We start from the raw sequence: 14,126 nt of genomic DNA, 5'->3' as shown, positions 1-14,126 counted from the left end.
TTCTTCACCCATAAGTCTTGTATAGGAGAAAACCACGGCACTCGATATTGCAAGAATAAGTGAGAGTTTATTTATTTAGCAAATAGATACAAGGTATTTACTCCGACCGTACATAGGAAATGTAAGAGATGAGACCAATAGCATATTGTGCGACGTTTCGGTCCGCTATGGACCTTCCTCAGGCAATAGGGTCTCTTAAGCGCTGTATGCACCGACCCTTCTCCCTGCATACAGCGCTTAAGAGACCCTATTGCCTGAGGAAGGTCCATAGCGGACCGAAACGTCGCACCATATGCTATTGGTCTCATCTCTTACATTTCCTATGTACGGTCGGAGTAAATACCTTGTATCTATTTGCTAAATAAATAAACTCTCACTTATTATTGCAATATCGAGTGCCGTGGTTTTCTCCTATATATGGGAGATGTCATGACTGATGATCACTATTGTGACATGTAATTGTATAGTCTATTGTCTGATCACCAGCATCTCATTGATTTAAAGCTACTGAACAGTTCTGTAAATTATTTGAAGGGATTCCCGTTTTTTTTGTGCAGTTTGCCCAAGAGCAGGGAATGGGAGGGTAAATGTAAAAAAAAAAAAAATTATATATATATATATATATATATATATATATACACTCAGCTACATGGTTTTGATCTAGTTCTGCACCACCCACTAGCTCTAGCTGGACATGGCTAGGATCTAGTAGACAGAAGAAAATACAGAAGTCTCGCACAAGGCTCCTGGCCGCAGGTCAGGGCCTGTAGGTACATGGTCAGCAGACTCTGTGATGTTGCTCTGGCTCATACACTTGTCAATACTGGAAATACACTGAAGACTGACCGCATAAGTCCCACCCAACAGGATTGGATCTGATTGGGTAATAAGCTAGGAATAACCCTTTCTGATAGGGTAGAGCTCCTAAGATAACTAGTTTAGGGATTGGTTAGTTTAATATCTAGGAAATACATAATAATAGAGACATTAGTTAACCCTTAGGCAGTTTTAGCTATCATCTGTGCAATAGAACAGTGACATTGAGTGGCGGGAGTTGCTCACTACAGACTACAGTCTGAGAAGTTATACACACATATGGTACCGACCTATACCTGTTACAAAAAGACAGTGGACCTCTGTCTGGGACACTGCAGACTCCCCCACTGAGAAAAAGCCATCCCTGGCATACTAGTAGGGAGTTAGGCACAGCATGGATTACTGGAAAACAGCATACGTGAAGACACATAGTACTTGAATGAGGCAACTGGAATAGAGAATACAGTGTATAACTCTATAAATGCTCACATTGGTAATAATACAAAAGTATAAAACTGGCAAATGCAAAAGGCAATAAGTGCAAATCGTCCATAGTACATATAGCAATAGAACAGGCTGCATGCATCAGTCTCTGTGCACCTGATGTGCTATGATGCGCCAGTCTCTTTGCATAGAAACAACAATAGTACTCTTTGGTAAAGTTCTTTGTAAGCACAGGTTTCTTCATCACAGTAGGGAACTACAAGGGCAGGAAGGGGAAATGTTCTCAGCAATGCTGGGTACAAGGATCTTGAACTGGTTGCAGGAGATGAACTGGGGAAAACTGTGGAGGTCAACACTGGGGAAAACTGTGGAGGTGACCAAGTCTCTGAGGTGTTTGACACCCAGCAGCGTAACTAGAACTGGCTGGACTCCATAGCAAACTTTTGATTGCGCCCCCCCCCCGACTGACCACAAACCCATCAAGTGTTGTCCTAACTATTAACATTTCACTGCAAGTGCTGGTCATTTGCACTACCCTGAAGGCCCGCATGGACACTGGGTGCTGCAAATGTGGACAGCTCAGGGGGCCGAGTATAATACAGGAGTGGACCACTGGGCCCCCTGATCCTGCAGGCCCCGTAGCAGTCGCTATGGCTGCTACGGTGGTAGTTACTCCCCTGTTGACACCTGTATCAAGACATTACATCCTGGCACACAGAAAAAAGACAGAAATGGTCAGCTCTCCTAGAACACCAGTCACACTAGGCAGGAGCACGTTGCTATGGCTGAAACTGCAAACACACAAAAACACAAAAAAATTCAACAGCTCACTGCAATGGCAAGATACGGACCCACTACAGATATGAAAATCACTAAAAGCAGCAAACTCCATAGAAATAATGAGGCTCTTGGTTAGCATTTGCAAATAGTGAAGACTCCACCCATCCCACCCAGGTGGTTAGTATTTCTGCCAGTATTAGTTGGATCTTGCATGCCCAGAGCATAGGCTTATTACATGCCATGGAGAAGCCAGAGTACAGTGTAGGTTCTTCCCAGCATGAGGCCACCTTATCGTTGGTGGGACGGTTTACACTATTTGCAAATAGTAACCAAGAGCCTCGTTATTTTTATGGAGTTTGCTGCTTTTGTTGATTTTCATATCTGTATTGGATCTGCATCTTGCCATTGCAATGAGCTGTTGCATTTTTCTGTGTTTTTGTGTGATTACATCCTGGAAGTCACTCTTCCTTCTGGGTGGCCTCTGCCTCAGCTATGGTCTGGTGATAACAGTTCCAGAGAGCTTGTCCCTGTTGACACTAAGCATGCAGCATGGCAACCCTCCGACCTTCTCCCTGGGGTGAGACTGGAGCGGTGTCCACTTCATCTAGAGTCCTCTTTAACTGGAGAGAGTTTTTGGCCCCCAGGGACTGAAGCAGGAGCTGCTGTCAGTATATACAATGAGTACAGGGAGCTGCTGTCAGTATATACAATGAGTACAGGGAGCTGCTGTCAGTATATACAGTGAGTACAAGGAGCTGCTGTCAATATATACAGTGAGTACACAGGGAGCTGCTGTCAGTATATACAGTGAGTACAGGGAGCTGCTGTCAGTATATACAATGAGTACAGGGAGCTGCTGTCAGTATATACAATGAGTACAGGGAGCTGCTGTCAGTATATACAGTGAGTACAAGGAGCTGCTGTCAATATATACAGTGAGTACACAGGAAGCTGCTGTCAGTATATACATTGAGTACACAGGGAGCTGCTGTCAGTATATACAGTGAGTACAGGGAGCTGCTGTCAGTATATACAGTGAGTACTCAGGGAGCTGCTGTCAGTATATACAGTGAGTACACAGGGAGCTGCTGTCAGTATATACAGTGAGTACACAGGGAGCTGCTGTCAGTATATACAGTGAGTACACAGGGAGCTGCTGTCAGTATATACAGTGAGTACACAGGGAGCTGCTGTCAGTATATACAGTGAGTACAGGGAGCTGCTGTCAGTATATACAGTGAGTACTCAGGGAGCTGCTGTCAGTATATACAGTGAGTACACAGGGAGCTGCTGTCAGTATATACAGTGAGTACACAGGGAGCTGCTGTCAGTATATACAGTGAGTACACAGGGAGCTGCTGTCAGTATATACAGTGAGTACACAGGGAGCTGCTGTCAGTATATACAGTGAGTACAGGAAGCTGCTGTCAGTAAGTGCAGGGAGTACAGGGAGCTGCTGTCAGTATATACAGTGAGTACACAGGGAGCTGCTGTCAGTATATACAGGGAGTACAATAAAATCCCTAGTTTCCCTATAAATTCTTCCCTTTTTATGAGGAACAAAGGAGAACAATCTCCCCCAGAATGTATTACCCAATATCTCCAGCAGGGGGTTGGCGCACAGCAGTGATCAGCAGGAAAGCAGCATTATGTTACACACTTAGCACGGATGTTGCTGGAACATCTTTTGCGCACCATGTACATTTGCAGTGTCTCCTCCAGTACAATGAAACCCCCAGACGTGACCCCATTTTGGAAACTACACCCCTTAAAAATGTATCGGATTTGTACTCCATAGGTATTTGAATTAAGCTTTCAGCCCTGGTGATGTGAATCCCTGATACATGGCGCTCTCTGTGTAACCCGCAGATCACAATTATGTTTTTTTTTTAACTAGAACCAACAAAGCCGATTTCCGTGGTGATGCTTGCGGTCATTGCTGTGTTGGTCGTCATCGCTCTTATTGGTGCTGGGATTGGAGGATTTTTCCTGTATAAAAGTAAGTGTGGCAGGAATATAGTTCTTTTCTCTTACAGACCAGGATAAACAGTATCTTGTGCATTGCTCAGGATTGTATTGCTGACTGTTTCCACACTACAGTCACATAACACATATACAGCAGTGCCACCTTACACATACATGTAATATACACTTTACATGGATAATTCCTATAGCAGCAATAAGTAACCTCCTACATCTACAACTTATACAAGACTCACAGATACTGGACGTATCATAAAGTAGGCTGGGGGGAAATGTGAAATTCAACATCTAATACACACTGGCCTGTCGTCCGGTCCTGCCAACAAAGGCCGGCTTGGCTGACACATGTCTTATATTTTTTTGGGGGGCCATTACACCCAGTGACAGCCGGCCATATGTCTGTATACCATCTCTCCTCTATTATAGAACCAATAATAATCAATTCATCAGGTTTCATCTCCTAATTTTTTCTCTGCTTTGATTTTTTTTAGAATGGAACCCCGGCTGCAAGACGGCCAGCAGTGAGTATTCCCCATATGTGACTCCGCTGAGAAATATCACTGGTTGTGTTTTTGACAACAATTTTTTCCCCGCTGACTGTAAAAATATTTGTGGCCATGACTTTTTTATACTGTTAGTACGCAGCGCGAAAACGGTGTCCAGCCTCATTGGATGGCTGAACCACATGACCTCGAATCTTAAATACTTGGCTCCCCCCTCTCGACCGCAGATGCGCTTTCAACCTAGCCAGGGAGAGATCTTGGAGCAGGGAGAGATAGGTTTTAGTAGCGTTTGGTCAGGCAGGATTACTACAGAACCCAAAAGTCCTTTTCAGGGCTAAGATCCAGCGAAAAAGTCTTCTCTGCATCCAAAGCTTCTCAGTGCTAAGAAATAGATGATATAACAGCAGCAGCAGGTGTATTCATTCCAGCACCCTGTGTGTACAAGTGACTTATAGTGTCCCTGGTTTGGCCCACTAAGGGCACGTTATACCTATTGTTCCAGTAGCCCAGAAAAAGGCACGTGATACATTATGTTCCAGTAGCCCAGTAAAAGGCAGGTGATACCTATTGTTCCAGTAGCCCAGTAAAAGGCACGTCATACATACTGTTCCAGTAACATTCGTACAGCATGACGTGCGGTACGCGCGAATAACATGACTCTCTACGGGCGCACATTGGAATCATGTATGTAACGCTGCGCAAGAAATGTGAATGGAATGTGTGAACATTGCCGGAAAGTTTGTAAAGCGTTAGCAAATATTTTTCCTTCACAACTGCGGGGAGTGGCATTATACTGCGACTTTGGGGTGTTGGGTGCACCCAGGCATGCTCCCCCTAATGTCCCAGTGTCATTCCGGAGGTGTTCGCATTGTTTAGGGAGGTTTCATGGGGGACTTGGTGAATTCCAAGTGGTCGAATTTGGATTTCCAAGTGCCGTGACTTTTATTTCCATAGACTATAATGACATACAAATATTCGTTCGAATAGTCGAATCTCGGTGCCTATTCAATTTGAATTCTCGAAAGTCGAATATTTCACTACTCGCTCATCTCTATTACTTACCAAAAAACAAATACAAAAAGATACAAAAAAAATACAATTAATTTTAAAAGCAATAGCTTTTGAGGATACTCTCTTAGCCAGGCATTCCTCATAATACTTCACTGTCCCCACCATTGCCTTCCACTCCTTCAAGTCTGCAGCTTCCTTTCTGAACCATTTTCTGGCTAACAGTCCCTTACAGATAGTATAAACCTGGTTACTGAAGGAGCCGGCCCCGGCATCCTCACAATATCCACCCAACAAAATCTCAATAACAGTACTCAATAACTAATTTACTTCCAATGATTCTTCCAGATATGCTTTAACTGAATGCCAAAATGAGAGGACTATGGGACATAACCAGATCAGATGAAAATAATCAGCATTTTCCTCCCCGCACTTTGAACAATTAGAATCCTCACGATAGTTATTGTGAAACATCTTTAGGCTATGTTCAGGGCCGGCTCCAGGTTTTTGTGGGCCCTTGAGCGAGAGAGCCTCAGCGGGCACCTTTGTATAGCACACCTCGGGGCACACCTACCAAATAAAGTTTGACAAAATATCGAAAAAAAACGTAATTCAGTAACTCACAGCTGACGTCTTCTTTGATCTGAGGTGATCGCTCTCCGTTTCCTTTCCATCTGGCCCAGACCACCATGATGATTTCTTCCAGCTACAATTCATCTCTTCGGGACCTGTCAGACAAACATGTTAGGCTCCGCACTTTTCCATCAAATTCCTTCCCTTTTTCCCACCCATAGGCTCCTATACAGTAGTAACTCCACTGTTTGGTGTCATGTGCAGTAAAGTAAGGAGGTTTGTGGGTCCCGTGCTGTGCCCCCCATATAGTAATAATGCCCTCTGTCCCCATAGTAATGCCCCCTGCTCTGTCCCCATATTAATGCCCCCTGCTCTGTCCCCATATTAATGCCCCCTGCCCCCATAGTAATGTCCCCTGCTCCCCATAGTAATTCCCCCTGCTCTGCCCCATAGTAATGTCCCCTGCCCCCATAGTAATGCCCCTGCTCTGCCCCATAGTAATGCCCCCTGCTCTGCCCCATAGAAATGCCCCCTGATCTCCCTCAGCACAAGAAAATAAAAAAATAAAATCATACTCACTAATCCGGGCGGGAGACGGGTCCTCTTCTCCCTTGTGTGCGCCTTGTGGATCCATCCACCAGCAGGCGTGATGACGTCATCGCTCTGCGCCTGCTGGTGAGATCACATCCATGCTAGAATGGACTAGAATGGAGGTGGTAGAAGGAGGTCGTCCCCCTGGAGTCTGTATTCTAGTCTGTTCACCATAGAGCAGGCCAGAATGGAGTTACAATCAGGAGGCATTACATGAGGTATACCGGGGGGGAACTACAACTCCCAGCATGTCCAGCCTGTTATTATGGGAGATCAGAGGACATCACAGGAGGAGATATAATAGGACTACAACTCCCAGCATGGACAGCCTGTTATTATGGGAGATCAGAGGACATTACTGGAGGAGATATAATAGGACTACAACTCCCAGCATATCCAGCCTGTTATTATGGGAGATCAGAGGACATTACTGGAGGAGATATAATAGGACTACAACTCCCAGCGTGTCCAGCCTGTTGTTATGGGCGATCAGAGGACATTACAGGAGGAGATATACTAGGACTACAACTCCCAGCATGGACAGCTTGTTATTATGGGCGATCAGAGGACATTACAGGAGGAGATATACTAGGACTACAACTCCCAGCATGGACAGCCTGTTATTATGGGCGATCAGAGGACATTACAGGAGGAGATATAATAGGACTACAACTCCCAGCATGGACAGTCTGTTATTATGGGAGATCAGAGGACATTACAGGAGGAGATATCATAGGACTACAACTCCCAGCATGGACAGTCTGTTATTATGGGATATCAAAGGACATTACAGGAGGAGATTTAAGAGAAGTACTACAACTCCCAGCATATCCAGACTGTTATTATGGGAGATCAGAGGACATTACAGGAGGAGATATAATAGGACTACAACTCCCAGCATGTCCAGCCTGTTATTATGGGAGATCAGAGGCCATTACAGGAGCAGATATAAGAGGAGTACTACAACTCCCAGCATGGACAGCCTGTTATTATGGGAGATCAGAGGCCATTACAGGAGGAGATATGAAAGAAGGACTAAAACTCACAGCATACAGAGGGAAGGTATTAGTGAGCCCCGCCTCCTCATGTCACATGACAATGATCACAGGTCCTTCATGCATATGTAGCCTCTCCCGTTTTCAGTCCCGCCCCTTATGACGTCACCACAGGTCCTTCCCCAGTGCAGCAAACACGGCAGGTCCTTCCCCAGCCCCTCCAGCCCTCCCCCAGACTTGGTGTCGGCAGCACCCGCTCCCCGAGAGTCGGTGATGCGGCGGGCGTCTGTCTCACTGCTTGGGCAAGTGTCGGGGGCCCCTTGGGCGGCCGTGGGCCCCGGCACTTGCCCGAGTATGCCAGGTGCTGACGCCGGCCCTGGCTATGTTCACACAACATATAACACCGGCCATTCTGTGACCCGGCCGTGTCGGAGAACGACCATTGTCAGTGAAGATCATGTCGGCCGGTACGGCAGTACTGGCCAAATGAACTTCATTTATTTTGAGTTAAGATGCGGGCCATAGAGTTCAGCGCAGTGCATATTTTGAATTAGATTCATTCAAAATATACACTGTGTGAACTTGGCCTTAAAGGGGATAGATATACACAGTACAGAATTTCTATCTGAATAATTTTGTACTAAACATTTGGAGATGCCGACCTAACACCCCCCAGTATCCTAGACCGGACGGCATCAGTGACTGCACCACCATACATTTACCACATTTCCTTTATTCTCCTCAAGTACAAATGACCTCTTTTCCGATCAATCTTCTATCGATCATTGTTACATCTTTTTCCCTTGTGTTTGCTCTTTAATAAATCATAAAATTGTGCGTTTTGCTATCGCCATACCTCCTTATTCTGTGTATTACTATATGCATCACACATACCAAACCCTCCAAGGCTAACAACTGACCATTCTGTGTGATTTGCCCAATTGTATTAACTCCTCTACTCACCAGAAACTGAACATCTATAATTTTAGAAAATTCGACTAAATTTAGTATTGCCCCATATTACTGTGTATGTAAAACTGCCAGATACCTTACGCATTTTTAAGTGATTTCCATACTGTAGCACAGTGCTTCTCAAACTGTGTGGTGTCCCCTATTTGTTGGTGAGTCCCAGCTGAGGAGCTAGTTTTCACAAAGGTAACTATGATCTGCTCAGTCCTTTTGCTGTTTGCAAAAATCTCCATTTTAGCAACATTATTAATTTATTTTGTACTTGCTTTATTAGCATATAGAGCTTGAGAGACAAGTGAAAGGTAGCCTAGCATTATTTTCAGCTTTTGAATGGACTTTCACCACATATGGTGAGGCCCAGGCACCCTCTTGGTCAGTCTGGTGAGGCCCAGGCATTGCGTTGGTCTGTTGGGTGAGGCTCCAGTAGAAAGTTTGAGAAGCGCTGCTCTAGTGTATAGTCTAAGGAAGGACATTGGAGCGGATAGCCCCCCAAAACCTGCCGCAACTGCCTGGAAAGCATCCATATATTTCACTGTAGAACTCGCCATCAACCATTCCATCACCGGGGAGTATCTCCACATCGCCAAATTCCCCCCACCCCCATCACTGCGGCCATGTTATATGCTTACTTCTCGCTTTTTTCCTGCCCCAAATCAAAAAATTCATTAGAGAAGTCTTTTTTAACCAGGAATCCATATCGGAGATATTGAGATAGTATAACTCTGGGGAGAACACCATTCTTATTATCCTGATCCTGTCTGCCATTGAGATTGGGATTTAAGTCCAGACTTCTCTCTTCGCTCTAAGCTTCTTCTGTAGGGAACAAGATCATATTTCACAATACAAAATACAAAAGAAATTTTTCATTCGGACCCTTCGAGCCAAAGCCAACCACTTCCTCTGTTTGTCTACGCCAGGCTGCCAGGGGTTCCAAAGAGAATATAAGTAACAGAGGGGAAAGGGGGCAGCCCTGTCTAGTCCCTTTATATAGTTCAAACCAATCTGTCTGCTCATTATTAACCCTCACATTTGCCACTGGATGGGTATAGAGTCATTTAATCCAGGATATAAACTCTTCTCCCAGGCCAAAAACCTCAAGGGTCTTCCAGAAGAACCCCCATTCCACCATGTCAAAGGCCTTTGTGGCATCTAAAGAGAGGATGGAACAGGGGGTACCCCTCTCCAGCTGAATGTTGGCATATAGTCTGGTCAAGTTGTCATGGGTCACCTGACCTGGCACAAATCCCACCTTCTCATTCCCTATCAACAAGGGGGCTACCTCTGCCAGCCTCAGTGCCAAAGCCCTAGCAATAATTACTGGTCCATCCTTAGCCCTTAACCTGGAAATATAGAACTTCTCCTCTTGTGCTTTAACTATAGCCGACAGCAGTTTCCCAGGTCTTCCCGCCTCAGCAAAGAACTTTTGTCCCCCAAAAAGATTGCATCATTATTGTCACCCACTTCTTACCGAGGTCATTGCAGAGGACCAGGTCACTTCTAGAGGCCACATTGGTTGCAGAGCTAGAACAAGAGAATGCGCATCTGTCCCCATACAGACACGCCACACATCTGTCCCCATACAGACACCGCCGCACATCTGTCCCCATACAGACACCGCCGCACATCTGTCCCCATACAGACACCGCCGCACATCTGTCCCCATACAGACACAGCCGCACATCTGTCCCCATACAGACACCGCCGCACATCTGTCCCCATACAGACACCGCCGCACATCTGTCCCCATACAGACACCGCCGCACATCTGTCCCCATACAGACACCGCCGCACATCTGTCCCCATACAGACACCGCCGCACATCTGTCCCCATACAGACACCGCCGCACATCTGTCCCCATACAGACACCGCCGCACATCTGTCCCCATACAGACACCGCCGCACATCTGTCCCCATACAGACACCGCCGCACATCTGTCCCCATACAGACACCGCCGCACATCTGTCCCCATACAGACACCGCCGCACATCTGTCCCCATACAGACACCGCCGCACATCTGTCCCCATACAGACACCGCCGCACATCTGTCCCCATACAGACACCGCCGCACATCTGTCCCCATACAGACACCGCCGCACATCTGTCCCCATACAGACACCGCCGCACATCTGTCCCCATACAGACACCGCCGCACATCTGTCCCCATACAGACACCGCCGCACATCTGTCCCCATACAGACACCGCCGCACATCTGTCCCCATACAGACACCGCCGCACATCTGTCCCCATACAAGAGTCATTCTTTGTCATTCTATTCCTTCTATGTATGTAGCTCTCCAGGACACAATTCAGATCCCCACAGGCAGCATTTCCTTAGATGTAAGAAAGCGTAATAGACGTAACAAAACGGGAGAGGAGAATGGAGGAGGAATATAGAGACTGGATAAATCATTTCATGATCATAAATCTTACAATGTAAAATAATAAAGTGACCACAGTGTCTATTCTTTCTCTGCTTTATTTCAGATAATAAAGATGGCTACAACATGGCCGGCAGTGAGTATTCCCCATATGTGACTCCGCTGACTTATCCCACTGGTTGTGTGTTTGAAGACTTTTTTTTCCCACTGACTGTAAAAATATCATATTTGTGGCTGTGACTTTTTTAGTAATGTCATTATCATCATCATACAGAGTGATATCCATGATGATTTTATATCAGTATAATGAGCTACAGATGTACATTACTATCACACTGACTGATATTGTATAAGAAGTCCCCCCCCCCATAATATACAGGAAAGGGAAAACATGAAATAACTAAAATGTACAAAAACAGTAAAACAAAACATTTACAAAGTTAATACATTTTATATTTATATTTTTACTTAAATAATTTCCTCTTATCACAGCTTCAGAAGCCTCATCTGACCGGTCCAGTAATCCCGCCACAGCCTAATGGTGAGTGATAATGTCTTATATATAAATCCTGCCGCCAGGTAATAATAAATGGGACTAAGGGAGAAGTCCGGCGATTAAAAAAAAATTGTCAGCCGGTAGGTGCAGCGGGGGACATAATAAACAATCACTACTTACCTCTCCCCGTTTCTTTACTTCACTGGTTTCTGCTCTGGGACCCTGTCAGGCTTCGGTAACTCCTTTGACTGGAACCTCACAACCCAGTTGATGGACTCCCCGTTCAGTTAGTCAGTGACAGGGGCAGGACACAGCTGTAGTGACTGATTGGCTGATGTGGCAACCTATCAGGAGAAAAAGATGTCCGTCTGTGAATATTTATTTAATATTAATAGACATCCACCTTTCCCTCCTATGATCCTGTAGTGGGGGTGTATCCCAATCTGTACTCACCTGCTTCAATCTCCCCCTACTGTGTTATCAACAGTGCTCGGCCCCCACTGCTCACTTATTCCTGGTCTATTGTCGACACATGGATGTGCCCACTCAGCCTGTCACTGAGGCCGGTCACCACTCGTAGCAGGATATTAACCCCTTCCTACAGCAGAACGTTACTGTACATCCTGCAGCAGGTAGGGGGCTTCAAAGAGGTATGGGAAGCGTGCAGAGGCTCCAACAAGGAATGTAAGGACAGGTGCAACTTTATAGGGAGATGATTGGGTGCACAACCATTTAGGGACACACTGTCCCTTTAAATTGCCGGGAGCCGGTGTGCGCCAGGCAGAGCAGGAGGAGACTGGAGCTTGGCAGGTTAAGGCACCCTGCAGGGCCAAAGTGACAGTGACACCAGAATGGGGGGAAGCGGTACAGTGGCCCGGAGGACAAAACTCGTAGCTTATTCACTATCTTTACAATATTATTAGATCAGTATTATGAGATCTGATGGGAACATTTTGTACTTTTTGTCTTTACAGCTTTACAGAACCGGACAAGAGTCTTCTGGACTATAAAGAATCTCCGCTTTATCTGTCATTATTTTGCTTTATTGTAATTTAGAAGAAATCCTCCATATACAATAATCTCATTACTATTCAGCCTTGTCCAGGGATATAATGGCCGCTCACTATCACCCACAGATAAATCTCACATCATAGAAAAAAGTTCTGTCACCACCAAAGTTTATAGAGAGTTTACTATACTACTGAGCTGTGCACTGGTCCCGGTGATAGTCCTTATGATGTGTGACATGATAGTGATAGGATAGGACCGGCTATGACCATATACCATACTAGAGTGCATGGATATGATAGGAGGAGGACCCATACATGATAACGCACTATATATACCATAGAGGAGAGCTGCTGGGAAGAAGAGCTGCTACAGGGGAAATGTTGAGCACCAACAGCTTCCCTGGTAATAATGGCTGATCACTGCTGGACCCAGGGAGAACAGCTCAATCTTGGGAAAACTTCCACAAGTTGGACAATCCCCTCTAATAAGTCACCGATTAAGAAGATCTGATAGTAAATGACCTAAAGCGACTCTGTATCCACCACCCCACCAAACCACTCTTACCATCCATTCAATGAGAGTAAATCCTTACCGGTCGTGCCTTTTAAAAGGTGCCTGGTGCTTTGGTTACAGCAAAAAAGATCTTTTAATCTGCAGCGCTGTGTTAAACTGGTGTGGCTTAGAGTGTCTGTGCCCCAGGTCTGTGACTCCTCTCCTTTCTTCCTCCCTGGTCTCCTCATCATTAGGAAAGCCCCCAGTCACTATGGCACTAGGGAACTGTTTAGTGATGAACAGAAATCCTGCCTGGGGGCTTTCCTAATGATGAGGGCGAGGAGGAAGAAAGGAGAGGAGTCGCAGACCTGGGGAACAGACACTCTTAGGCCACACCAGCTTGACACAGAGCTGCAGATTAAAAGATCATGTTTTGCTCTAACCAAGGCATCGGGCACCTTTTAAATAACATAACCGGTAAGGATTTACTCTCATCAAACGGATGGTACAAGTGGGGAGGTGGATACAGAGTCGCTTTAACATTAGTGATAGATGTGTATATGGAGGTTTCTGCTAGTGTAGGATCAGACTGTCACATATTGCTGATTTCTCTTTACGTTTTCTTGGTGATTACAATAAGGATTTGGTATAAGACGTTACATCTTCCATAGTTATTAATAAGTGCTTTATGCTTAGGACAGGATAAGTTTATATAACATATCGCTATAATTCACGCTTTTACAGTCGCTTTATATTATCAGTAAGGATTTGGGTTTCATTTTGTTTAATTTTGCTGATTTTTTGCCTATTTGTCAGATCTGATATGAGTTTAGGAGACCTCACCCCGCACAGTAACACCTTGTATTCAGTCTGAGCTACAAGTCTCCGTTCTTACATATTACACAGGGTAATGTCTGCTGTACATAGACTTATTAAGAATCGTTCTTCATCCCTCCCCTCATGAAGCTGCGGAGATCTCATAGAAGAACCAGATCACCATCATCAGCTCCGCACTGATCCCTCATATCACATTTACAGAAGGAAACCAGTTTGGTGCCTTGTTATCCAGATGATAAAAGTTTT

The 14,126-nt window shown here is 45.3% G+C and overlaps 1 protein-coding gene across 2 annotated transcripts in view; it reads left to right on the top strand.

The window, feature by feature from the left end:
* Positions 1-13,876, top strand: part of LOC138766671 (class I histocompatibility antigen, F10 alpha chain-like) — a 52,366-nt gene extending 38,490 nt beyond the window's left edge. For both annotated transcript variants that reach the window (XM_069944291.1, XM_069944290.1), the window contains exons 5-9: positions 3,938-4,039; positions 4,515-4,544; positions 11,151-11,180; positions 11,537-11,585; positions 12,515-13,876. In XM_069944291.1, the coding sequence (XP_069800392.1) occupies positions 3,938-4,039; positions 4,515-4,544; positions 11,151-11,180; positions 11,537-11,583 (209 nt within the window). In that variant the 3' untranslated portion in view covers positions 11,584-11,585; positions 12,515-13,876. The remainder of the gene's footprint in view (positions 1-3,937; positions 4,040-4,514; positions 4,545-11,150; positions 11,181-11,536; positions 11,586-12,514) is intronic.
* The last annotated feature ends 250 nt before the right edge of the window (positions 13,877-14,126 follow it).

Source organism: Dendropsophus ebraccatus, chromosome 10 (genome assembly GCF_027789765.1).
Source record: "Dendropsophus ebraccatus isolate aDenEbr1 chromosome 10, aDenEbr1.pat, whole genome shotgun sequence".
Taxonomy (NCBI): Eukaryota; Metazoa; Chordata; class Amphibia; order Anura; family Hylidae; genus Dendropsophus; species Dendropsophus ebraccatus.
The sequence above is the reverse complement of the archived record's forward strand: the minus strand, read 5'-3'. Positions and strand labels throughout refer to the sequence as shown.